The sequence below is a fragment of the Scyliorhinus torazame genome, chromosome 8 (genome assembly GCF_047496885.1).
Source record: "Scyliorhinus torazame isolate Kashiwa2021f chromosome 8, sScyTor2.1, whole genome shotgun sequence".
Classification (NCBI taxonomy): Eukaryota; Metazoa; Chordata; class Chondrichthyes; order Carcharhiniformes; family Scyliorhinidae; genus Scyliorhinus; species Scyliorhinus torazame.
The window spans coordinates 266,255,993-266,282,490 of NC_092714.1; the positions used below are offsets into that span (position 1 = coordinate 266,255,993).

The 26,498-nt window shown below is 48.9% G+C and overlaps 1 protein-coding gene across 1 annotated transcript in view; it reads right to left on the reverse strand.

Annotated features, from left to right (window-relative positions):
- Window positions 1-249: 249 nt before the first annotated feature.
- The window catches only part of LOC140428617 (growth/differentiation factor 5-like), a 47,405-nt gene continuing 21,156 nt past the window's right edge, over window positions 250-26,498 (reverse strand). Inside the window, exon 2 of the mRNA XM_072515280.1 lies at window positions 250-4,068. Coding sequence (XP_072371381.1) covers window positions 3,197-4,068 — 872 coding nt within the window. The 3' untranslated portion in view covers window positions 250-3,196. The remainder of the gene's footprint in view (window positions 4,069-26,498) is intronic.

Genomic DNA, 26,498 nt, shown 5'->3' on the forward strand with positions numbered 1-26,498 from the left:
CCATCCCCATAACCCAGTAACCCCACACAACACTAAGGACAATTTTGGACACTAAGGGCAATTTATCATGGCCAATCCACCTAACCTGCACAACTTTGGACTGTGGGAGGAAACCGGAGCACCCGGAGGAAACCCACGCAGACACGGGGAGGACGTGCAGACTCCGCACAGACAGTGACCCAAGCCGGGATCGAACCTGGGACCCTGGAGCTGTGAAGCAATTGTGCTATCCACAATGCTACCGTGCTGCCCAAAGTGTGCCTCAATCCTCAGCGTTCTGCCTCTTGATTCGCATACTGATCAGTACTTGGATTATTGCATTAGGGGAAGGGGAGACGAGGGACATACTTCACATTCTGACAGTCGCCTCATTGCGAATGTTTAAAATCATGCTCCTTAACCCTGTGAGAACTGGGAACATCTGAACACCATGTGCAAAAACAGAAGGAAATTACATCTTTATCTCTTGTTACCCAGAATATTATTGCCACACACTAGTGTGTGCCTTTGCACAGTCCTCAGACTTTACATAGTTTCTCATTATCACAAAAGTAATTTTGCAGATGATTTGCAAATAGGGTTTTGAAAGCCAATGACGTTTTTCAGTACTCATAAGAGGAGTGATTAAAGTTCATGAATTGACAGTTACTAGAGGGGAGATAGTTTGATTGTAGAGTCCAGTTGGTGCAGCTAATCTGTTGCCAGTTAAATCACAGCATATTGCAAAATGTTTGAAAAGGGCTTGAAGGTAAAATCGCCATCGTCCCAGGTGACCATAGGCTGCTTTCTGGCTGGTGATGATTTAACCTGAGGATCACCTCACCTCAGGTGAGGGGGCAGGATTGAAAAGGTGAGGCCTTCATGAATAACCTCAGCCGGTACAGGAATTGAACCCACGCTGCTGGCCTCGCTCCGCATCACGAATCAGCTGTCTAGCTAACCGAGCTAAACCGACCCCATTGAAGCAGAGGATGGACTGGATAATTGCATCAATCACTGTGCAATGAGCGTAGTGAAAGTTTTTGAAATAGTTGAGCCTAACATTCACTTTGGGATTGCCTGCCTGATGGTGTCACTAGGTGCAGGGATACAATACAAGGCATGGCTCTGGTAGAGCCATGCAATGGACAGATAGGTAGCAATGGCCAAGGCCAAAGCCACACCCAACAGAAAATGTACTGGAGCGTGTTTCGTATTTGTTTTGAGAGGAGAGTTCAGGCACAACAGGTGGACTAGGAACCTCCAGCTATCTACAAGGAGAATGTTTGATTGCCTCCACAGAAACTAGTGTCTAGTTGGCTATCAGAAAACTGACCAATGTGATTTGAACCCATTAGATACTGGGAGCCCTAATTGAGCGGCAAAGCAAGCAACATAAATGGCAATAAGATGTGCGGGTGCACAGCTGTGCTTCTGTGGGCCAAGGTATGGATGCATTCCAGTGAATGGTGAATCACGCCCCCATCCCACTCCACCCCCATTCAGAGATTTGGCACTGCTGGCCTGTAAGCATATTCTAATTAATATTAAATGGATATATACCTCAAATCAATTGTATTGCTCTTTCCCACTGAACCTCAACTGAAGACAGCCCGATTGAGGAGTCAAAGTGACAGACTTTTCAAGATTTTTGGGGGGCTTTTATATTTTCTCCCTTTTTATGTTTTGAATCACAATGTACATAGAGCATTGCCAAACTCAGAACTGGCTGATTTTCAGGTCTCTGCTTTTGTCACTTATCGGGTCTGATATTTACAGTGTAAATGAATGTTTTCTGAGTGAGTTTGATGATATAGTGCTCTGCAGGATTAGGAAAGTGGATGTGTGGTCTGCCTGCCTCTGTCTCGGAGTGTTTATCCCTCCCCCTTTTTCATCTTAGGAGAACATTTTAAAAAATATTTCTAACAGGACAAAGATTAGAAATCCATTTATTTGGAGTTCAAGTCTCTGGACCATGTTGGTTTAAATAAGATCGCTCGTTTCCTGACAAAAGTTTGAAAGCTACATGATTTATAATTTGACTTTAACAGGGAAGCAGCTGTTTAATGCATTGCTATTGACAAGAATTTGGCGACGGTTCTGATAGAACGAGATATTGAGCAGATCTCGGCTGCTACCTGCTGAACTTGCTCCCTCACATAACAAAAGGAAGGTGAGAATATCAGACAGCAACACTGGGATCACAGATTGGAGAGTGCAAGTACTATGTGAATGGGTTAAGGGTCAGTTTTTTCTGACAAGCCTTGTGCCCATCAACTGCATGGATTTGTGGCACAGTCGCCTTTGGGTTAGCGCTGATGGCCCTGACAATCTGGAGAAGGTTCCCTGCAACATCACATGTTGTCCCACGCCCTGATGGGTCATGAGTGAATGGTGCCATCAGATTGACCGCCAGTACAGTGGAAGATGTTAACATTGGCCTCAATTTCTCTCTACGCATTTTCTCGATGGTACAGGAGACACCAGGATGATATTCTGGATAATGCCTGTATGTAAAAAAGCAAATTACTGCAGGTGCTGGAATCTGAAACCAAAGAGAAAATGCTGGAAAATCTCAGCAGGTCTGGCAACATCTGTAGGGAGAGAAAAAAGCTAACGTGCCTGTATGTGTTGATCAAGAGATGATATTTCATGGGACTGCTCTGAAATTAATGAATCGGCTGCAACATCAGCCGTTGAATGTAGAGCAAGGATTACAGTTTGCCCCAAGTTCGCGAAGAGAATCTTTCTGAAGCCATGTCTCGGCTTAATTACCCTCCCTGACCCCCTTCAACCCACGCCCTTCCTGCCAGGATTACTCATCCCCTCGCACCGTCTCTGTTTCAGTTAAGCCTGGCAGTGATGGGTGAGTGGGTTATGGTGGAAGCGTGAGCTACCCGCAGCATGGACTGTTTGAGTCATCAGTTGGATTCTTGGCGCCAAGTCACTGCCGTGAAAGGGCATGTCATCCAGAGGAAAACACTTTGGAACCAGTTTGGTTGCTTGAGTTAATGTGGAGCCAATGCTGACTCTTACTTGGGCTTCAACAGTAATTTAGTTCCTGCACCATTGAATATTCATGTTTATTTATTACCAAAGTTCTGTGGTGCATTTTCAGCCATTGGCACCACCAGAAAGCCAACTGTACCTGCAACACTGAATATGGCACAAGTCCCATTTGTACCTATCACTGATTGCCCAGTAATTCGGTCCAATGCTACCTGCAACCACAGGACTCTACTACCATATCTTCATACTGTTTATACACCACATTATTAGCAGAGTCTATGTACAAAATACTAATGGGGCTTAGTTTTGTGGGTACACAACAACTAGGCGGAGTTGACTCTGGGTCCATGGAGTTCATCAATGTCTGGATAATGGCATGGTTTGTGGGTTCTAAGTGAGACCGAAGGGGAAAGTCACAAACCCCCTCACAGTGATAAGCCTCATAGTCCAATGGAGCAATAATCCAGTCATCCCAGCCCATCTCCTTGAAGTTCACATGGAGAGGTCTTCTAGTGCACCTTGGCTTGGCCTTCTTGCCTTTCGCTTGGCGGGATGAGTGAGGGGCTCTTCTCTTCCTCCTCTGGTTGAACAGGAATTCATAAACAGTCTTGTCATCCTGCCCAGATCTGGCTTTGACTTCGTTGAAGAACAGGTCCCGTTTTTTGGTCCTACCAGACACCAGCAGAAGAGCTTTCTCTTTGGTTTGGCGACCTGCTCTGCCGAAACCCAAGCTTCTTAAATCCACTGTCCTTCCCCTGTCCAAGGCCTCCAGTTCAAAGCAAAGTTGAGTCAACTGCTGCTCCTTTCTGGACATTTTGAAGAGCTTCCAAATGTTGAAGACTTCCCATTTGGGCGCATCCAAAACGTCAACAGAGCGAGAGTCAAGTATGATTGGTTTCTGTCTGTCGGCGGGGCACTTGGATATTCTGAGATTGTACACACTTCCTGGAAGCCTTGCCCTCCTCGGATCAACTGGCCGGGTCCGCAGGATCCGTAGTTCTGCTCCCAATAACCCTTCCTTCTCCATAGCACTGATGTTGAAAATATACTTCTGCTTCCTCACATACGTGTGGCGATCATCTGAGAAAAGAGGAAATGAATAAGATATTCGAAAGGAATTAATAACCAAGAAAAAATATCATAAAGAATAAGACATACTAAAGTAAGTAGTTATATAGGTTAGGCTAATGGGCTGGTAAACTAAAGATAAGAAAAGTGAGCTCAATTTCCACCAAGACATTTTGAGGAGTTGAATGCTTCAGTTTAAGAACACCTAGAAATTAAAAAAAACTATTAACCATCATTAAAGAAATTGGATAAATAATTGCAAAGGAAACTGGTTTGCTGGACTTTGGGGAAAGGGCCTTGTAGTGGGGCTAATGGAATAGTTTTGTCATAGAGCTGGCATTGGCTCGAGGGGCTGAATGGCATTCTTGTGTGTGCTGTATGATCCATCCGAACACCACCCATTTGTGAAGCCAAAGGAATGCATTTTAATTGTGTTCGTACCAAAATCCATGATGTAAAGGAGAGCAGATATAGAGGGCTGGATTCTCCGCTCCCCTAGCCGCGTGCTTCTTGGTGGCACGCCGTTTGCTGGTGGCGGCATTCTCTCCTCCCGTCGCTTGTCAATGGGATTTCCCATTGAAACCACCCCAGCACTGCCAGGAAACCCATGGGCGGGGGTGTCGGCTTTGGTTTTCTGTGGAAGGACCTGTCACCTCAAATGTTTGAAGGCTCATGACCTACTCCAGAAATTTGATACCTGCACTGACACTTCCATGCAGCACTTGATGGAGTGCGGCAGAATCAGAGGCACGTGCCTGAATTCTCTGGCTGTTGCGATTCAATTTTCCCGCTGGCAGGGCACTACTGCCAGCAGGATTCCCGGCCGAGTGGGGTAGTAGCTTCAATGCGAAATCCCATTGGGAAGGGTCGGGAGTGTGGAATGCTGCTGGAAGTGAACACCGCACCTCCAAGAAACACACGGCTGGGGTAGCGGAGAATCCCACCCACTCCCTTTGGAATGGGTGTGAAAGTTCCCATGCCACAATTGGGAGAGCAGGAATTTCTCTTTTGCTGCGCCAGCAGATAGTCTGTCATTATCTGATTGAGATCTTGGCGTATGCAAATTGGTTGCCGCATCTTCCTCAATGACAACAGAGGCTACATTTCAGAAGTACTTAGTTGCCGGGAAAGTGGTTTGCGACGTGTTGAGCATGTATAAGCTGCCATGGGAATGTGAGTCTTTCATTTCGAGACCTTTTAACGCTTAAGAAATAAACATCTAAAAGGCAAAAAATGACATCTATAATTCACATGAAAGCTTTTTTGGGTCTGTTCCTATCTCTGACCACCAACACTGAGGCTGCCTTATCAAGCGGCTCATGAATAAAATATGTAGGAGAGCAAAGCAAAGACAAACAGCACTGAGGAGAAACAGAGAAGGAGAAAAAAGGCAGTGAAAAGTCTCGAATAATGATTCAAGCCACTAACCCACAGAGGTCCGAACACCATATGTAGCTCCCCCAAATCAACATCTGCAAAAGGTTTTGATGCAAAGAAATGATTACACAGCCGTGTGTTTATGAGTAAACTTGACTTAAAACACAAGGGCATGGTGAATATAGATGGTTTGCACAAACACGTGGACACATGAGCACAAGAATTAGGACCAAAAGCAGATCATTCGGCCCCTCAAACCTGCTCCGCCATTCAATAAGATCATGGCTGATCTGATTGCGACCATAGCTCCACATCCCTGTCAACTCTTGACTCCCTTGTACATCAAAATCTGCCTAACTCATCCTTGAACATTTTCTATGGCTGGGCCCGCCACCTCTATGCAGGGAAGCCAATTCCACAGAGTAACCACCCGCCAGGAGAGCTACCAGGGTGCCAGCAGCACTGCCAGGCTACCAGGGACACTGCCAGGGTGCCAGGTTAGCAGTGCCAAGGTGCCCAAGTACCAGTTGCCCACACCAGGGATCGGGCCCAGAGGTGCCCCGTCCTTATGAGGTGTGTTAAGGGGAGGCTCGAGGGACCCCTTATCAGGTAAGTTGGGGTGTTGGGAGGGTCCGGAGGCTGTGGTGGGGTATCTTCACCAGACATTGTGTTGAACAAATATTGCCAAATAGCAGCCAAATGTCTTCCCTTGATGCCCATCCCCGCAGCCCATTCAAAGCTGCCACAGCCAAGCTCTCATTAGAAGCTCTGACAATGACAATATTCAAGTTGAACTGACTGTGGTGAATGTATTTCACCTAATGCATGAGCTGTCTGTACTGTCTGTATAATGATGTGACCTGGAAGTGATGATACGGACTACTTCCAGGTACTGCACTGGAACCCCGGTGGGCTCTGCCTCTGGCTCCGCCCTCACCGGGGCCATATATAGTCCGGCCACCTGTGGGTGGCACTCATTTTGTACAGCCGACTCTGGCAGGCGAGTTCATGGATATTAAAGCCTAATGTTCGCTCGTTCTCATGGTCTCACAGTGAATTGACGGTATAACACTAACCCTAAAGTATAGTCAGCAGTAGCACAGTCAGACGTCTTTGTAATAATCCTGATAACAATCCCATCACACAGGATCTAGTGTGTCCATCCAGACAGACCATCAGTGCAATTAACACACGCGACTGTGTACTCTGCCAGTAGATGTCGCTAGCAGCATAGAAATGAAATGGCACAGAAGGGGGCTGTTCGGCCCACCTTGTCCATGCCGACCCAAAAACATCCAGGTGTCCTTTCTAATCCCATCTTCCAGCTGCCGATCCCGGCACGAACTGTGCGCCGCAGGATGCACACATGGACAGTTACGCCGGTGCCAACGCGCGCATGCGCAGTGGCCTCCTTCAACGCGCTGGCTCCAACGCAACATGGCGCAGGACTACAGGGGCCGGCGCGGAGGTAAGGAGGCCCCCCCAGCCACAGAGGCCGGCCCGCCCCGATCACGGGCCTGGCCACATCGGAGGCCCCCCCCCATGCGCCACCCGACCCTTCCACGCCGAGGTCCCGCCGGCCCAGAGCAGGTTAGAACGGCGCCGGCGGGACTCGGCTCTTTTCTTACGGCTGCTCGGCCCATCCGGGCCGGAGAATCGGCGGGTCGGCCGCATAAAGCGGCCCGCGACCGGCGCCGCGCCAACCACGCCGGCACCAACGGCGCCGATTCTCCGCTCTGCAGAGAACTAGGTGCCGGCGATGCGGCGGGGTGGCCCGTTCACGGGGTTGCTCCGGCCTGGCACAGGGCTGGGAGAATCCCGCCCCAGGTTCCTCCTGTCTACTCCACCTCTACCCCTCACATTGTGTGAACCTCAATCACGTCACCCGTCAGCCTTCTCTCTTCCAAGGAAAACAACCCCAACCTCTCCTCGGAGCTACAATTCTCCAGCCCTGGCAGCATTCTTGTAAACCTCCTCTGCACTCTCTCCAGAGCAATAACGTCCTTCCTGTAATGTGGTGACCAGAACTACACACAATACTCCAGTCATGGTCCCATCAGTGTCTTATATAGTTCCATCATTATATCCCAACTTTTGTACTCTATACATTTGCCAATGAAAGAGTGCATTCCATGTGCCTTTGCTACGACCTTATCTACCTGTATTGCCGCCTTTAGGGGCCTGTGCACTTGCACGACAAGTGGCGGGATTCTCCACCCGCTGCGCCACATTTCTGCCTCACCCCGGCGGCGGGATGCTCCGTTACGCCGGCCGGTCAATGAAATGAAAAAATGAAAATCGCTTATTGTCACGAGTAGGCTTCAAATGAAGTTACTGTGAAAAGCCCCCTAGTCGCCACATTCCGGCGCCTGTTCGGGGAGGCTGTTACGGGAATCGAACCGTGCTGCTGGCCTGCCTTGGTCTGCTTTCAAAGCCAGCGATTTAGCCCTGTGCTAAACAGCCCCTATGGGGGGGGGGGGGGGGTTCCCGTTGTGGGCAGCCCCACGCCGTCAAAACGGAGAATCCCGCTGGCGGAGAATCCCGCCGAAGATCTCTCATTTCATCTCCCCCTTTCAGCATATTCCCATTTATTGTATATTCTCTTTTACTGCTTGACCTCCCTAAATGTATCATCTCACACTTATCAGAGTTCAGCTCCATCTGCCACTTTCCAGCAACCCATCTATATCATTTTGGAGCGTACAGCTATCCTCCACACCATCCACTACACGGCCAGTTTCGTCTGAAACTTCCCCAATCGTGGCCCCCACATTCAAGTCCAATTCGTTGACATATATAACAAACTGCAGGGGTCCCACCACTTGCGGAAAACCACTTTAAACAGCTTTCCATTCACAAGGCAGCCATCAACCATTCCCTTTGTTTCCTGTTACGAAGCCAACTTTCAGTAACCAGTAAAATTGAGGTATTTAAAATAATTAAAGAGAGGACCTATTTCTTCTGTTGGGGGATTCCAGAACAAGATGGGATATATGGGGCGAAATTCTCCGGAAATGGCGGGATGTCCGCCGACTGGCGCCCAAAACGGCGCAAATCAGTCGGGCATCGCGCCGCCCCAAAGGTGCGGAATGCTCCGCATCTTTGGGGGCCGAGCCCCAACCTTGAGGGGCTAGGCCGGCGTCGGACGAATTTCCGCCCCGCCAGCTGGCGGAAAAGGCTTTTGGTGCCCCGCCAGCTGGCGCGGAAATGACATCTCCGGGCGGCGCATGCGCGGGAGCGTCAGCGGCCACTGACGGCATTCCAGCGCATGCGCAGTGGAGGGAGTCTCTTCCGCCTCCGTCATGGTGGAGACCGTGGCGAAGGCGGAAGGGAAAGAGTGCCCCCACGGCACAGGCCCGCCCGCGGATCGGTGGGACCCGATCGCGGGCCAGGCCACCGTGGGGGCACCCCCCGGGGCCAGATCGCCCCGCGCACCCCCCCCGGAGCCCGCCCGCGCCGCCTTGTCCCGCCGGTAAGGTAGGTGGTTTAATCCACGCCGGCGGGTCAGGCATTTTAGCGGCGGGACTTCGGCCCATCCGGGCCGGAGAATCGCGGGGGTGGGGGGGGGCTGCCAACCGGCGCGGCGCGATTCCCGCCCCTGCCGAATATCCGGTGGTGGAGAATTCGGCAACCAGCGGGGGCGGGATTCACACCAGCTCCCGACGATTCTCCGACCCAGCGGGGGGTCGGAGAATCTCGCCCATGATCTTAAAATTAAGGATTGACCATTAAGTGCGTCAGTTAGCACTTCCTTCACACAAATGCAATTTGAGTGAGATATAGTTCTTGCAGCTAAAAGGATAAGGGATGTGGGGGGGAAGGTGGGATCAGGGTATTGAACTTGATGATCAGCCATGAGCATAATGAATGGTAGAGCAGGGTCAAAGGGCTGGATAGCCTCCTCCTGCTTCTATTTTCTATGTAAGTTTCTATGTAAGTTTAGTGGAAATCTGTAATTTCTTCTCCAAAGTGCTGTTGAAGATATTTTTAATGCAATCTTGGGGTGTGGGCACTTCTGGCTCGGCCAACATTTATTTCCCATCCCTAATTACCCTTGAGAAGGTGGTACTGAGCCGCCTTCAGGAACAACTGCAGTCGCACGGTGGCACAGTGGTTAGCACTGCTGCCTCACGGAGCCGAGGACCCGGGTTCGATTTCCGTCCCGGGTCACTGTCCGTGTGGAGTCTGTACATTCTTCCCGTGTCTGCGTGGGTTTCACCCCCACAACCCAAATATGTGCAGGGTAGGTAGATTGGCCGCGCTAAATTGTCCCTTAATTGGAAAAAAAAAGAATTGGGTATTCTAAATTTATTTTTATAAATGAACCACTGCAGTCCATGTGGCGAGGTACATCCACTGTGCTGCTAGGGAGGGAATTGCAGGATTTTGACCCAGCGGCATTGAAGGAATGGCGATATATTCCCAAGTCAGGAAGGTGAATGGCTCCGAGGGGAATTTCCAGGTGGTACAGTTCCCAGGTGTCTACTACCCTTGCCCTTCTAGATGGTAGTGGTCGTGGGTTTGGAAGAGTGCTGTCTATGGAGCGTTGGTGGGCTCCTGCAGTGCACCTTGTAGATGGTACACACGGCTGTGTCAATGTTGGAGGGAGTGAATGTTTGTGAATGGGGTGCCAATCAAGCGAGCTGACTTGCCCTGGGTGCTGTTGAGCTTCGTGAGTGTGTTGGCACTGTACCCATCCAGGCAAGTGGAGAGTATTCCATCTCACTCCTGACTTGTGACTTGTAGATGGACAGGCTTGGAGGAGAATTCACAGCCTCTGACCTGATCTTGCAGCCACAGAGTTTTTATGGCTGGTCATGATCAGTAGCTGGTCAATGGTAACCCCCTGACCTTATGATGGTGGGAAGGTCATTACTGAAGCAGCTGAAGGTGGCCAGTCTGAGGATACTAGCTTGAGGAACTCTTGTTGCAATGCCCTGGGACTGAGATGATTGACCTCCAACAACCACAACCCCCTTCCTTTGTGCCAGGCATGATTCAAACCAGTGGGGAGTTTTCCCATTGACTCCAGTTTTGTTAGGGATCCTTGATTCTATGCTCGGTGAAATGTGGTCTTGATGTCAACGGCAGGTCTCTCTCACCTCCTGAGTTCAGCTCTTTTGCCCATATTTGAACCAAGGCTGTAATGAGGCCAGGAACTGAGTGGTCCAGGAGGAACCCAAACTGAGCGTCCGTGAGCAGGTTATTGCTGAGTAAGGGCTGTCTGATAGCACTGTTGATGACTCCTTCCATCACTTTGCTGATGATTGAGAGTAGACTGATAGGGCGGTAATTGGCTGGGTTGGATTTGTCCTGCTTCTTTTGAGCAGGACACACCTGTTCAAGATTCCACATTTCTGGGTATATGCCAGTTTTGTATTTGTTCTGGAACAGATTGGCTAGCGGCGCAACTAGTTCTGGAACACAAGTCTTGTGGACTATTTTCGGAATAATGTCAGTGTCCATAGCCTTTGCAGTATTCAATGCCTTCTTATTATTACTGTGGAGTGAATGGAATTGTTTGAAGACTGACATCTGTGGTGCTGGGGACCACAATGTTTAGAAACATTCTTGTTACGATTGACAACTGCAGGGGCAGCACAGTGGCGCAGTGGTTAGCACTGCTGCCTCACGGCGCCGAGGTCCCAGGTTCGATCCCGGCTCTGGGTCTCTGTCCATGTGGAGTTTGCCCATTCTCCCCGTGTTTGTGTGGGTTTCACCCCCACAACCCAAAGATGTGCAGGGTAGGCGGATTGGCCACGCTAAATTGCCCCTTAACTGGAAAAAATGAATTGGGTACTCTAAATTTATTTTAAAAACAAGTAAAAATGATTGACAACTGCTGTCCACTTCACAATGCTAAGTGGTGTCACTTCCTCTTCTCTGGGGGTCTCTACTGGGGGACTCTGATGGGGTCTGGTGGGGGTCCGGTGGAGGGGGGGGATCTGGTGGGGGTGGGGTGGACAGAATTTGCACTGCTGGGGAGGGCAACCCTCCAATGGACTTTGGCAGCTCCTACCTTAAAGACTTACCCCTTTAGCCCACAGCGAGGTCCACCGCTCCAGGGCTATGCTGACAAATACCTGCCCCAATCCACGCCCACGTAAATCCAAGCCCAGAGGGCCGGAGAATCACAGAGACGTGAGGATTTAGGTGTTCAGCCTGTTAGTAGGATGCAAATGGGTCCATTTAGCCTATTTGCATCCTCCCACTGGCACGAGCCTCTACGCCGCTGCCAGCGGGGGACTGGAGCATCGGAGAGGATCAGCGCCTGGCACCCATCCCGTTTTTTTGGACGAGGCTGGATTCGCTCTCCGATCGTGGATCTCTCTGCCAGCCTCGGGCTGCAGAGAATCCAGTCCACAATCTGGAACTCTCTCTTCCGGAAGGCTGCTGAGGCTGGTGAACAACTGAAAATCTTGGCAAGAGTAATAAAGGATGAGGTGTCAAGGCAGGTGGATGGAGCTCAGCCTCAGGTTGGCCACAATCTAATAGAATGCTGGAGCAGCTTTGGTGGGCTCAATAGTTCGAGGGCTCACACATGGGTTGATCCAAGTAATGGCTTTGGAATTTTGTGGGTCCTGTCTAGAAAAGGCCTTAGGGTTTAAAATCCCAGGAGTGCCTGCCAAATTCTTTTTCAAAACATTACTTCCATTTTCTGGTCTTTTATGGCTTCACTGCCTCTCAGCTTCTCCAGCCTGGGGGTGTCCAGGTACAAGATCTGATGCCTCCAGCTTCTCTGTGATCTTTACCAGGGAGAGATAAGCAGGAAATATGCAGGAACGTGAGACCAAAGCCCCATTTATCCCCTCTCACATACATGGCTGCCTCTACTTGGTGTATAACTGCTCAGGGAATTGCTCCCTGGGTGTATATCATAGAATCACATAAGCATGGAAGGAGGCCAGGGAAAGAGCTGCTCTTTTCCTTAAAGATTCTATGATTCTGGGAGGGCCTACACCCTCACTCACTTAATCGGCTAGCACTCCTGCCAAAAAACATGTCTCCTGGAGTATAGTCACAAAGTATTTGCCCGAAGAGTTCAGTATCGGCTTTGATAAACGCTCCTTCCTCAGCATCGGCTTCAACAAGTTCTTTAAGCAGCATTCCCTGAACAACAATGGTTGGGAACATAAATGTGGGCGGCACGGTGGCACAGGGGTTAGCACTGCTGCCTCACAGAGACCCGGGTTCAATTCTGGCCTTGGGAGATTGTGTGGAGTTTGCACCTTCTCCCCGTGTTTCCTCCCACAGTCCAAAGATGTGCAGGTTAGGCGGATTGGCCGCGCTGAAGTGTACCTTAGTGTCCAAGGAGATGTAGGTTTGGTGGGGTTATGGGGATAGGATGTGGGGGTGGGCCTGGTTAGGGTGCTCTTTAAGGGGGGCGGTGCTGACTCGATGGGCCAAATGGTCTCCCTCTGCACTGTAGGAATTCTAAGGTCATAAGCTGTAATCGTAAGTGTGAAGTTGTCACTTGATCTTGTTGTCCTCCCTTGAATTAATCAGTGCTGAGTTATTAGGGAATCTGAGGAGAGTTATGATTTAAAACCATCATTAAAGTGGTCAACGAAACCTTACAAACACTTCTGTATTGCGCATCTAGGTGAAATGATGCTCAGTGGTTTGATTTTTACAGGAAGCTAGCACTCCCTGTGGTGATGTGTTATATTTTACCTTCTAATTGAGGAGACTCTGTTCACTAGTAAAACAAGCTGATGTTCGTTTGACAAAAAGCTGCAGTCAGCCCTTGGTAACAAGGCTGCAATTCTCAGGGGCGACATCAGAGAGTCTTGGCTGGAGACCACTGGCGTGTTTGTTTGTTGCGTATCGTCAGACGCGCATTTCTTCCCTTTGGGGAATAGTGGGGAAGGGTTGGAGGGGTTAGCAGGCTGATTACCAATCTGTTGAACAAGGTCATGAACACTGCTTTTGCGGCCAACTCGTCCTGGAGTGGGTCTTAATGCCGGAGCTCCCGAGCTCACAGGCAGGCCCGCAACCTGCGACCTCTACCCCACTGGCTGTGGAAGTAGCACTGATGCAATCTGCACACATTCCATCATTCTGGAGTAATAGATAAGTGCGAGAGAATCAGACAGACCATACCACAGTCTGAAGATGTCACCAACCACAGGAACAAACCATGGGAACATTATAGACCACGTCGCACTGTGTGGCCCATTAACTGAGTGTTGACACCAGGCCAGTTTTTGTTTTCTGCTCTTTGGATTTTCCTTCTCCCCCCAAAATGTCCCCATTAAGACATTTACCACATGTGGTAAACCACAACTCATACATCTGTTACCATGGGAATACCAGGCATTTATTGTGGTTGTACCATTACTTTTCTTTCCTTCACTGGCAGTGTTCGTGGTGGGGCACGGATTCTGAAACCATTCAGACGTCCATCTCCAATATCGGGTTCTCTTGTTCAATTCAGCAACTCAACCTCGTCCACTCGCTTCCTCAGCTCTCGTCCTCACTGTCTTACGGTTGAATGAGTCACTGAAACCTAACATTCTTTCCCAGAACCTCAACATTGTGGATTTCTGTCCTTCCTTTAACTCCTGTCTCTCCTGAGCTACAGCTTTGGCAGCAACTTAATCAATGCTTTTTAATTTCCTCAGCTTCTCCCTGACTGTTTTCAGTCTTCATGTTGTCTTGTGCTGTGTCTTGACCCTTCACCCCAGTTTTTCAATGCAATAATATGTTCCTTTGCAATCTGACGCAGTTTGGCGGGAGTGCAGGAAAGGTCATTCAGTCCCATCAGCCATTTCTGCTTTTCAGTCAGACCATGGCTGATTTGTATTTTGACTCTCTCCCCCCACTTTGGTTGCATTGCCCTTAATACACTTACCCAACAAAAAATCTATCAATCTCGGTTCTGTCATTTCCAATTGTCTCCCAGCAATCAACATCCCGGGGGTTGGGGCAACACGGTGGCACAGTGGTTAGCACTGCTGCCTCACGGCACTGAGGTCCCAGGTTCGATCCTGGCTCTGGGTCACTGTCCATGTGGAGTTTGCACATTCTCCCCGTGTTTGCGTGGGTTTCGCCCCCACAATCCAAAGATGTGCGAGGGTAGGTGGATTGGCCACGCTAAATTGCCCCTTAAACGGAAAAAATGAATTGGGTACTCTAAATTTTATTTTTTTTAATTTTAAAACATCCTGGGGGTTCCCATTGACCAGACCCTGAGCTGGACCAGCTATATTAATACTGTGGCTACAAGAGCAGGTCAGAGGCTAGGAATCCTGGGGTGAGTAACTCACCTTCTGACTCCCCAAAGCCTGTTCACCATCTACAAGGCACAAGTCAAGGGTGTGATGGAATACTCCATACTTGCCTGGATGAGTGCAGCCCCAACAACACACAAGAAGGTCAGCACCATCCAGGACAAAGCAACCCTGCTTGATTGCTCCCCCTTCAGCAAACATTCACTCCCTCCAACATTGACGCGGTCGTGTGTACCATCTACAAGATGCACCGCAAGAACTTGCCAATGCTCCCTGGACAGCACTTTTCCAAATTCAAGACTACCGCCATCTAGAAGGGCAAGGCCAGCAGACACATGGAAACATGACCACTTGGAAATTTCCCTCTGAGCCATTCACTATCCGGACTTGGACTGCCGCTGGGTGAAAATCGTGGAATTGCCTCCATAACAGCAGAGAAGGTGTACCTACACCACATGGACTGCAGTGGTTTAAGAAGGCAGCTCACTACCACTTCTCCAGAACAACTAGGAATGGGCAATAAATGCTGGCAGAGAGAAAAGTGTCAAATGCATTAAAAAAGCTTCAACAGCTGTTTGGAGGAGGAACATAGAACATAGAACATTACAGCACAGTACAGGCCCTTCGGCCCTCGATGTTGCGCCGACCTGTGAAACCACTCTAAAGCCCATCTACACTATTCCCTTATCGTCCATATGTCTATCCAATGACCATTTGAATGTCCTTATAGAACATAGAAGTACAGGTTTCCACTGAGCTTTGTGCGAAGGAAATGCTAACTGATGCCTTTGATGGTCAGACATTACTTTTAAGGTTCTACACCCCATCTTGTTCTGGAATACCCCACCAGAACAAATAGGTCCTCTGTTTAATTATTTTAAATACCCCAATTTTACTGGTTGTGCTGGTGACATCTGCAGGCAGGGTACACAGTTGTGTGTGTTAATTGTATTGATGGTCTGCCTGGTTGGACACACTAGATTGGATTTTCCTGTGTGATGGGATTGTTATCAGAATTGTTGCAATGACATCTGGCTGTGCTTCTGCTGACTGTACCATAGGGTCAGTTCAATTTGAATATTGCCATTGTCAGTGCTTCGAATGGGCTGCAGGGATGGGCAACAAGAGAAGACATTTGGCTGCTATTTGGAAATATTTGTTCGACACAATTTCCGGCGGAGACGCCCTCTTTAATTGACAAAAGTTCCATGATGGATGAATGAAAGTTGAGCAGCAGTTCACCCCCCCCCATGCCAATTCAGTGCAGGGCCAGCCTCAGAATGTTTAAAGGCCCTACCAGGTCAGGCACGGTAAGAGAAAAAAACCATGGCCGGGATTTTTCGAGCCTCCCCGCCGAAATCGCACTCGGCACGGGGGCGGAGAGTGGGGCATCAGACCCGCAATCTCCGCGGACCAGACAATGACCGCCAGTCGCGCGAGCACGGTCAATGCGGCGCTGGTCGTGGGCCATTGAAAGAGGCACCCGCGGCGATTCTCCGCTGGCAGCTGGCCGAGTTCCCGCCGGCGTGGTTCTAACATGGTTCCACCCGGCGGGAGCTCGGAGTGGCGCCTGCTGCGGCCGCCCTCGTGGGGGTGGGGGGATATCCGTCACCTGGAGGGGTTCGCCAAGGCGGCAAGGGTTCCGATCCGGGGCCACCGATTGGCGGGTGCGGGCGATTTGTGGGGGGGGGGGTCTATTTTGTGGGGGCCAGCTTGTTGTGTGGACCGGCGGCCGGAAGTGCAGGGCCCCATATCGGCAGTCGGAGCTGCGCGGAGCACTCAGGCGCCCTGCTGGCCCCTTCAGGTAAGTGAACCGCTGGACCAAGGGACCCGTTAACGCCGGCGTGAAACGCTCCGGAGTTTACGCCGGCGTCGACAGTTAGCCGCCGTTTCGGAGATTCCCGGCCTCTCAATAATGCACTCAATGTGCCAAACATATCTGCCACTTGCAACCAACTCCACCCTCACTACGTTAAAGCGTCAACTTGAATTCTTCCCTCTGAGCTGTAGAAGTGTGGATTCAATCTTGATCAAGGTTTTAAGCATGTGATGTGGAGTCACAATGCATTGCAGTTAAAGGGAGTGCTGCTTTCTGAGATCCTGCTGGAATTCTCCGACTGTTGGGATTCTCTTTTCCCGCCGGATTCACACCCCCTACCCACAGGCATCCCGGCGGTGCGGGGTGACGTCAATGGGAATTCCCAAGACAACGGCGGGGGGACAGAATCCTACCACCGAGAAACACATTGCTGGGGGTCAGGAGAATCCCGCCCCCAATCTGCCTATTCCCATCCTGATCCAATGGCAGCCTTCAGAGAAGAGCAGGATAGCTTTCCTCATGTCCTGCCCAATGTTCATCCTCAACCAATGACCATCATAAAAAGGTTAACTGATTCGTTACCCCATTGCTTTGTGCAGATTGGTGCCATGTTTTCCTACGTAGCAACATTGACTACACTTCCGTTGGAATCTATTGCTGTAAAGTACTTGATGCCCCGAGGAGTGAATGGTGGACGGTGCTACATAAATGCACATTCTCTCATTCATGCAAATGGTTCCTTTGCTTACGATCAATATCCATAAAGAAGCATGATATCCTTTGTAGCCCCAAACTTCCATTCACATCTTTATTACATTGACTCCACACATCAACTCTCATGTAATGTAATGATTTGTTTCATGAGCCTTTTTAAAAATAAATTTAGAGTACCCAATTCATTTTTTCCAATTAAGGGGCAATTTAGCGTGGCCAATCCACCTGCCCCGCACATCATTTGGGTTGTGGGGAGAATGTGCAAACTCCACACGGACAGTGACCCAGAGCCGGGATCGAACCTGAGACCTCGGCGCCGTGAGACTGTAGTGCTACCACTGCGTCACCGTGCTGCCCTGTTTCATGAACCTTTTGACGTACTATCTAAGTCCTAGACCCTGGTACCATTTAAGGCCCACAAATTGATACATGGGTTTGACTGCAACTGGTCGTAACCAATAGCTACCTCCACTCCTTTGCATTCTGTTTAGAGGGGACGTGACCACAATTGCAATGAGAGGTGTTGGCCCCAATATTTCCCCCTCACCCCCTACAGCAGGAGGCATTGCAGCAGTTCAAGAAGGCGATGCACCATCACCTTCTTGGGGGCAATTAGGATTGGGTGATAAATGTTGGCCTAGCCGGCGATGTCCACATACTGTGAAGGAATAACGTTTAAAAAATTATCCTGGGGGTGTGGGGGGAGCAAGGCTATGGATAGAGAAGTAAAGGTTGGAGGGAGAGTGAATCACAATGTTACTGATCTCATAATAGATGTAACATCACTGCTTTGCTGTAACACACTCCAACCTAGCACCTTTTCTTCTCTAGATGGACACAGGGAGAAGCAGAGTAGAAAATTATTCTTTAATCCAGCGCCTTAGCTATACTTCCTCATTCACAATCTCCTTTCCAATCAACAGCCCTCAGATATTCCACCAGGGGACGGAAGAGTGAGATGACAGGGAGTGCATTGGGTAAAATATACAGAGGACAAGACATTGCAACAGGCAGTTCAGTCAACACACGCAATGGAGATCGTTGAGGATTTTTGATGCGAAAAGAGGTAAAAATCCAGGAACCCCCTCCTACCAGCACAGTGGGCGTGCCTACCCCGCACCACGGCATATTTTCCAGCCTCCATGGCAGCTCGCCATTGTTATGGGCCAGGGATTAGAGAACCCCAAAGTGTGTCATGGAGTTCACCTGACCCACAACTTTCAATAGATTGTGGTATGGGGAGCACACGGCCCACTCTACAGGTGTGGTAGAGCAGAAGTGGAAAAGTATTTTTTAAAACAAAACAATGTTTAGTCTATGAACTCAAGTTAACCTTTTTAAAACATACCGTGAACGTCTTAGCAACCATTAATTCAAATACAACCCCCAAAGACTACAACACTGAGTAAACCTTTAAGCTTTCCTTTTTAACATCCATACGACTTAAAAACAAAACCTTTATCAGAATCACATCAGGTTAAAGTCACTACTGAAAACATTTATTATTCTGAATTTACCAAATGGTCAAGAGATAGTCTTTTGATGGCAGAGAGAACAACAGTACACCTGCTTGGTCTGGCTTCAGCTCCAACACTGAAAACTAAACTAAAACACACCCTGCAGCCTGCTCAAAAACGAAAGTAAAAAGCTGACAGACAGCCCAGCTCCATCCACTCTCTGACATCACTGCAGTAGTAAACATCCATTTCTTAAAGGTACTCTCACTACAGATATTTATATACATACCCATTTATAAACACCCATTTCTTAAAGGTACTCTCACTACAGATATTTATATACATACCCATTTATAAACACCCATTTCTTAAAGGTACTCTCACCTGACCCCATTGGTTGGCGGCAGGATTTTCCGGGCCCATCCATGTCTATGCCATTTTGCATGGCTCACGTCTCCCACAGTGGGGGAGCCCGCCCCGGGGCAGGGCTGGAAGATCCCGCTGACAGGAAGGGCTAGAAAATCTCACCCACAGACTGCAGGGGTTGCGGAAGGCAATTCATCAGCACTTTCTCAAAGGCAATTAGGGATTGAAATGAACACTTTGCAAACACGCTAAAGAATATCACTGAACAAAAATGTAACCTCTTTCCATATCATATGGGTTTTTTTCTTTGCTGCCTGGTTGTTAGGTTCATTCTCCAGCTTACAAACATGAAACTTCCTGCAGCATTCACTGGCATTCTGAGTAATGCAGAGAGTTGGAGGGCATCAGACTGACCACTTGCAAGTAGCTTTAGGAGAGACGCTGGTTCGCTTGAGGAACAGGTCTGCTGTTTGACTGCAGTGTTAGTGGTACACTGCTGGACCAGAGAGGAAATAAATAACTCCAACATCTTGTAGTTATATGGTGCCTTCCAGGAACTATCATAGAAAAGTTGACACTAATCCACATAAAGAATGATTAGGACAGATGATTAAAAAGCTTGTTCACAGAGGTGGGTTTTACTAGAAAGTGACCTTGCCTGGTGGAGAGGTTTATTGGGGAAATCCCCGAGCTCAGGGGCTTGGCAACTGAAAGCATTGCCACTCCTGATAGACTGATTAAAATCGAGGATGCTGAAGGGGCCAGCGTCAGGAACATGGAAGGTTGTGAAGAGGTTACACAGATCGAGAGGAGTGAGGCCAGGGTGGGACCGCAAAACATGGTGGAGTATTTTAAAATGGAGGCATTGCCAAACCATAATAATCTTTATTGTCACAAGTAGGCTTACATTAACACTGCAATGAAGTTACTGTCAAAATCCCCTAGTCACCACCTTCTGGCGCCTGTTTGGGTACACAGAGGGAAAATTCAGAGTTTCCAATTCACCTAACAAGCACGTCTTTCAGAACTTGTGGAGGTGGGCAGCACGGTAGCGTTGTGGGTAGCACAATTGCTTCACAGCTCCAGGGTCCCAGGTTCGATTCCGGCTTGGGTCACTGTCTGTGCGGAGTCTGCACATCCTCCCCGTGTGTGCGTGGGTTTCCTCCGGGTGCTCCGGTTTCCTCCCACAGTCCAAAGATGTGCGGGTTAGGTGGATTGGCCATGATAAATTGCCTTTAGTGTCCAAAATTGCCCTTAGTGTTGGGTGGGGTTACTGGGTTATGGGGATAGGGCGGAGGTGATGACCTTGGGTAGGGTGCTCTTTCCAAGAGCCGGTGCAGACTCGATGGGCCGAATGGCCTCCTTCTGCACTGTAAATTCTATGATAATCTATGAAACCGGAGCACCCGGAGGAAACCCACGCAGACACGGGAAGAACATGCAGACTCCACACAGACAGTGGCCCAAGCTTGGAGTCGAACCTGGGACCCTGGCGCTGTGAAGCAACAGTGCTAACCACTGTGCTACCGTGCTGCCCAGGAGTCAGAATTTGTGTGATGGACACCAAACTTGTCCACTCATGGTCTGGACCATTAGCGTGACCAGCGATAATTGTAACTGTCCTGGGGATGATACCACAACTGAGCCCAATGTCTCCTCCATGGTATTTTCAATGGGATTCACTGCAGTTGTGGACAATCGGTTCTGCTCTGGTTCCTTTTTGTTCCCAAATTCAGGGACATGAGGGTCGATTCTATTCCTCATCCCCTTACTCCAACTCATGTAAGTTAACCCACTGCAGATGAATGGCGAAGTCTGTAACACTAGTGGTCTGAACGCATCAGTCCCAGGAACATCCAAACTTTTGATTGACACTTTGCTGTGGGTAACAACAGAAATGTGGATTCTTGCGAGCAACGTTAGTGTCTAAACATATCAGGATCACATTCCCCTCTCTCTGCTATTTCAACACTTATCCATTTATAAGGAACAGTTTAATACCTCCATAAAAATAGCACGGGGAAATGATAACATTGCTCAGTGTAATTTCCAGACTGTTGTTAGCAAATTTACTGCTGTCTTTCCCATGGGAAAATTCCCTATTAACACTCACCGCCTTGGATCACACATGAAGAATGAGTACGAGGACCAGCTTGATAAATATATAAATGTCTCGCTGTAACTTTGACAGACAAATTACAGTGGGAAATCGGGCAAACATCCTCAGAAATTCTGCCTCAGTGCTTTGATTTTCTTTTTAAAAGATGGGATTGGAAACCAGAGAAGGAAAATGGAATGTGAGGCTTCTCAGACTGCGGAGTTATTAAGAACATGGGGGTGCCATTCACTTGGTCAGAGTTATCAGTAAATCATGTACCATTGGTGTTCAGGAGCATTTACAGGGGGGAATAGTCCCTATTGACATCACCGTCTATTTTTAGATTAACCCATTTTTGATTTCATTAATAATGAAATAAAGCTTTCCCCATTTTGTGTGTTTGTGTCAGAATGTAGGTGTCATTGGCAAGGTCGCTTATATTGTCGACTGTTGGTTGATTTTAGAAGGTAGTGGTGATTCTTTTTTATCGCTGGGCCAGCATTTATTGCCCATCCTTAATATTCCTTGAGGGGGCAGTTAAGAGCCAACCACCAGGGCAGCACGGTGACACAGTGGTTAGCATTGCTGCCTTCGGCACTGAGGACCCGGCCCCGCGTCACTATCTGTGTGGAGTTTGCACATTCTCCCCATGTCTGCATGGGTTTCACCCCCACAACTCAAAGATGTGCTGGGTAGGTGGATTGGCCACGCTAAATTGCCCCTTAATTGGAAAAAATAATTGGGTACTGTAAAATTTTTTTTTTTAAAAGAGCCAACCACATTGCTGTGGGTTTGGAGTCACATGTAGGCCAGACCAGGTAAGGAAGGCAGATTTCCTTCCCTAAAGGATACTAGTGCAGCAGATGGGTTTTTACAACAATCGACAATGGTTTCATGGTCATCATTAGACTTTTAATTCCAGATTTTTATTGAATTCAAATGTCACCATCTGCACTGGCGGGATTCAACCCCGTGTCCCCAGAGCCTTACCCTGGGTTTCTGGTTTACTAGTCCAGGGACAATGCCACAATGGACCGTCTCCCCCGCCTCGACTTGAACCGATACTGTCAGTGTGGTGATGGTGTTCGTTGGGGCATAGCTGGGTTTCAAATCAGTGATTGTGAAGAAACGGAAGGATAGGTCCATAACAGGACCTGGAGGGTAAGTTGGGAAGTGACCATCAACAGATTCAAAGCCAGCAGTTTACAATTCAGAGGCATGTTACATCTGTGCATGGGAGCCTGTGATTGTGGGCAATATTTGGTTGTGATGGATATAATGACTCCTCATTGTTCTCGCTGTTAAGAAGCTCTTTGATTTTAAAATATTTGTTTTTGTTTTCAAATCCCTCCATGGCCTTGACCCTCCCTATCTCTGTAAACTGTTCCAAACCCACAACCCTTTGAGATCCCTACACATTTCTGATTCTGGCTTCTTGAGTATTCCGTACGTAAATCTGTTAGTGCCACTGCCAAAGTGCCACAAGGCCACTGTTAGTGGCCATGCCTTTAGCTGGCTGGGTCCCAAAATTAAGAATTCCCTCGCTCAACCTCTCTAACTTTCTCTCTCTCCCCTTCTTTAAAATTCTACTTCAGACCTATCTCTTTGACAGGGACACTGCAGATATTCGGCAAGGATGCTGTAATTTGATTGCATTTTGTTCAATGCAATTACAATCACTGACATTCAGATAGCACTTCTAATGTAATAAAATGTTCCAACGTGCATTTTAAAACAGAATTTGACACCGAACCACGTAAGAGATGGTCGGTGACCAAAAGGTGACCTCATGCCTTACAATCATTGGCTGGAGTTCTGCCCGTGCAGGGTGAAGGCATGTTTGCCAGGGCCAGTGGCTCAACACAGACGTGGAGCCACAAAATTCATGACCGTGCAGTCATTGGAAATCGTGATGACGTAATTCCATCTGGAATATGACTGTTGGGTACACCACCTCACAGTCGCTCAATGCAAACTCTGCACGCTGACTCGTATGGCCAAGTTGAAAGCTTAACTTGTGTGTTCGTACACAAGTCCCCACGGCAGCAGCGCTGCCGGTGACTGATGCCTTGCTTTGCCTCGGAGGTGAGGTCCTTGGAAACTGAGATGCTACCCTTGATTACACTGCCCCTCGGGGCCGGATGGTCAGGTGAAGGGGCCAACAGTGCTGCGGCCATTAACCGGTGGTGTCGCACTAAAGGATTAATGATTGCAACATAATTGTTCCAAGTTTATCGGATGATAAATTTGTGGTTGATTGCCAGGAAATAACAGTCAGCACGTAATATAAATAAATATTATACACAAGGTACTAAAATTTCCTGAAATTCGCTCTTGAAAAAATAAACCAGCCATGCAGCAATCCAACGAGACCTGAGGTCAGGAAGCCCCCTCCTACATCACTGCCACTATCTACACCTGTGAATGCCAGGCGGTACACTGCAACACGCTGTTAGGCAAAGAACACGAAAGGCGTGAGCAAGGGCCCCCTCTCATTCAGTCCAAGGCGGTAAATAACTCTGTGTTCCTCCAATCCTGGCTTCTGCAACATATCAATTTGTGTTGCTCCAACATTGGCAACCACACCTACCACTCCCGAGATGCCAAGATCTGGAATTCCGACCATAAACTCTGGAATTCCCTCCTTAAGTTCTATAATTCCCTCCCTGAGATCTGGAATTCCCTCCCTAAGCTCGTCTAGATTTCCCTTCCTAAGCTCTGGAATTCGCTCCCTGAACCTCTGTGCTCCTTGCTCTTCCTTTGACACCCCTTGAACCTCAACGCATTGACGAAGCTTTTGGTCACCTGACCTAAAGTTCCCTTATATGGCCCGGTATCAATTAGTTTTTGGTAGGATAATGGTCCTCCAAAGTGCCTAGGTATATTTCACTACATCAGAGATACTGTATGATGCAAATTGTCATTGTCGTTGCATTCAATCCCCTCTTAGCCACCTCAATATAATCTGTTAGATCATGAGAGGATTGAGGTTAGCAGGAGTGGCATTTGCCTGACAAGAACCTGAGAGCAAAGGTTCAGTTTGGGGCAACCACATTTTATTAGACGATGATACTGGCTAACACCAACTTAATGTGGAGTCAAATCCACGCACGCACAATTGTAAACAAGGTATTTTTGTGACAGGTAATATAAAAATATTTGGTCAAATGACCAGGGGATCACCGTTGCGTGGGACCTTTCAATCTGCCTTCTTTGCGGTGTTCCAACTGACCCCTGGCTGCGTTCGATTTCGGGGGGTTGCACAGTCCTGCCAGTGCCCGCTAGGCAGGGGCAAGACTTGGGGGAGGTGGGGTTGAGTTTCAGATTTAGCTGTGTTTCTGCCCCCTTCCAGACTGAATACAAATGTTTTTGTTAAAAGTGCCGTGAATGCTACCACTCTGGAAATCAATCCTGACTATTATTTAAACAGGGAAAATGTCTTGTTCCTGTCAATCAGTTCATCCTTCCTTCCCCATTAGCTTTACTCATGATGTAAGTGCTCTTAGAGATGATGACATTATTTGCTCCTGTTTATGATAACCCTGTAAAGGTTTGTTGAACAGCCCTCATCGCTGCTGCTGCCTTTCAACGTCTTCCTTATTTCAATTATTTTCTTGGGATGTGGGTCAGCATTTATTTGGATCGGATTGGATTTATTGTCACGTGTATTGAGGTACAGTGAAAAGTATATTGTTCTGTGTCCAGCCTTGAGAAGGTGATGGTGAGTTGCCTTCTTCAACTGCTGCCGTCCATGTGGTGTAGGTACACCCACAGTGCTGTTAGGGTGGGATTTTGACCCAGCGACAGTGAAGGAACGGTGATATATTTCCAAGTCGGGATGGTGAGTGACGTGGAGGGGAACTCCAAGTGGTGGAGTTCCCAGGTATCTGCTGCTCTTGTCCTTCTGGATGATAGAGGTCACAGGTTTGGAAGGTTATGGGCGGGATTTTCCGTCCTGGGACACCCGGATCGCAATCCCTGATGGGACGGAGAATCGGACATCAAGGCAAAATCCGGATCGACGTCCGGTGCCAACTCAGATGAACGAGGTCCACGCTGCACGCCAGCGGGAGCATGTTAATAAATGCAAATGTGTCTAAATGACCCGGTGCCCTATGCTCCAGCCTTCCATGATTCTCTGGTCCCCACACGTGGGAATCACGTGAATGGGGATCATTTGTGGCCTCTACCAGCGTGGCCCTGGTGTGGTGGACCTTGTGGTGGGCCAAGGGGGTAGTTATTTAAGGTAGGTGCCCCAAAGTCCATTGGAGGGACCGCTCCTCCCCAATGCTAATCCTCCCCATCCCCCAATCAGACTCCCCCCCCATCAGATCCCCCATGAGACCCCCTATCAGAGACCCCACCAAGCCCCCATCAGAGAATCCCACCAGATCCACAATTAGATACCCCCATCAGACACCCCATAACAGAGAACCCGCCCCCTCCCCCACGCTTAATAGAAACCACCCTCACCAACATCAGTCATCCTTGCCTGGAAGCTAAAGTGCAGTCCAGGCAGAAACAGTGAAAAAAATCCTTGCTTTTTCACCTACCTGTCCCTTACACCTCCTGCCTCAGACATATGTCTAGAGAGTAGCAGCTGTAACTTCATAGAAAACCAAAATCATGTCACAAGGTTCTCTCATATGTGTGTGTGTGTGTGGGGGGGGTATTCTCTGTTATGGGGGTGATGCCTGATATGAGAGGTTATCTGATATAGAGGGGGGTTCTCTCTTATGCGGGTTCTCTGTTACGGGGGGTCACTGAAATGGGGGGGTTCTCTGTTATGGGGGTCTCTGATATGGGGTTTCTCTGATATAGGAGCCTCTGGTAGATGCCTCTGGCGGGGGTCTCTAGTGTGGATCGGTGGTGGGGGTCTCTGGTTGGGGAGGTCTGGTGGCGTTCTCTGGTGGGGGTCTGTGGTGATGTCTCTGGTGGGGGGTTGGGTCACCCTCATGCTTGCGTGCTGTGGGGGGGGGGGGGGGGGGGTGTGTGACAGTGACCCAGCAATTCCTGTGGTCGGTGTGGGGGCAGGATTTTGCATTGGGTGGCGATGGGGGGGGTGCAGCCGCCGGTCCTCGCTATTGGGTCACCCACTCAAAATGGCGGCACGATAGCAGGATTCAGAATGGAATCCCCTCCGTCCCCGCCATGCTCTAGGTTCACATGGCTGGGAGAGTGAGTCGCTTTTGGAAGCCGCTCCCAGCGATAGTGGGAACCAAAAGTGATTCAGCTCTGGCGGGAGTACATAGACTCAAGCGGCAGAATAGGATTGATTGGCTAATTGGCCTCGCCCTCTGTTCCTCAATATGTTTCAAAGTTCTTTAAAACCAGTGAAGCATATAAGTGGAGTCATTATTAGAATTTAGGGAAAACAG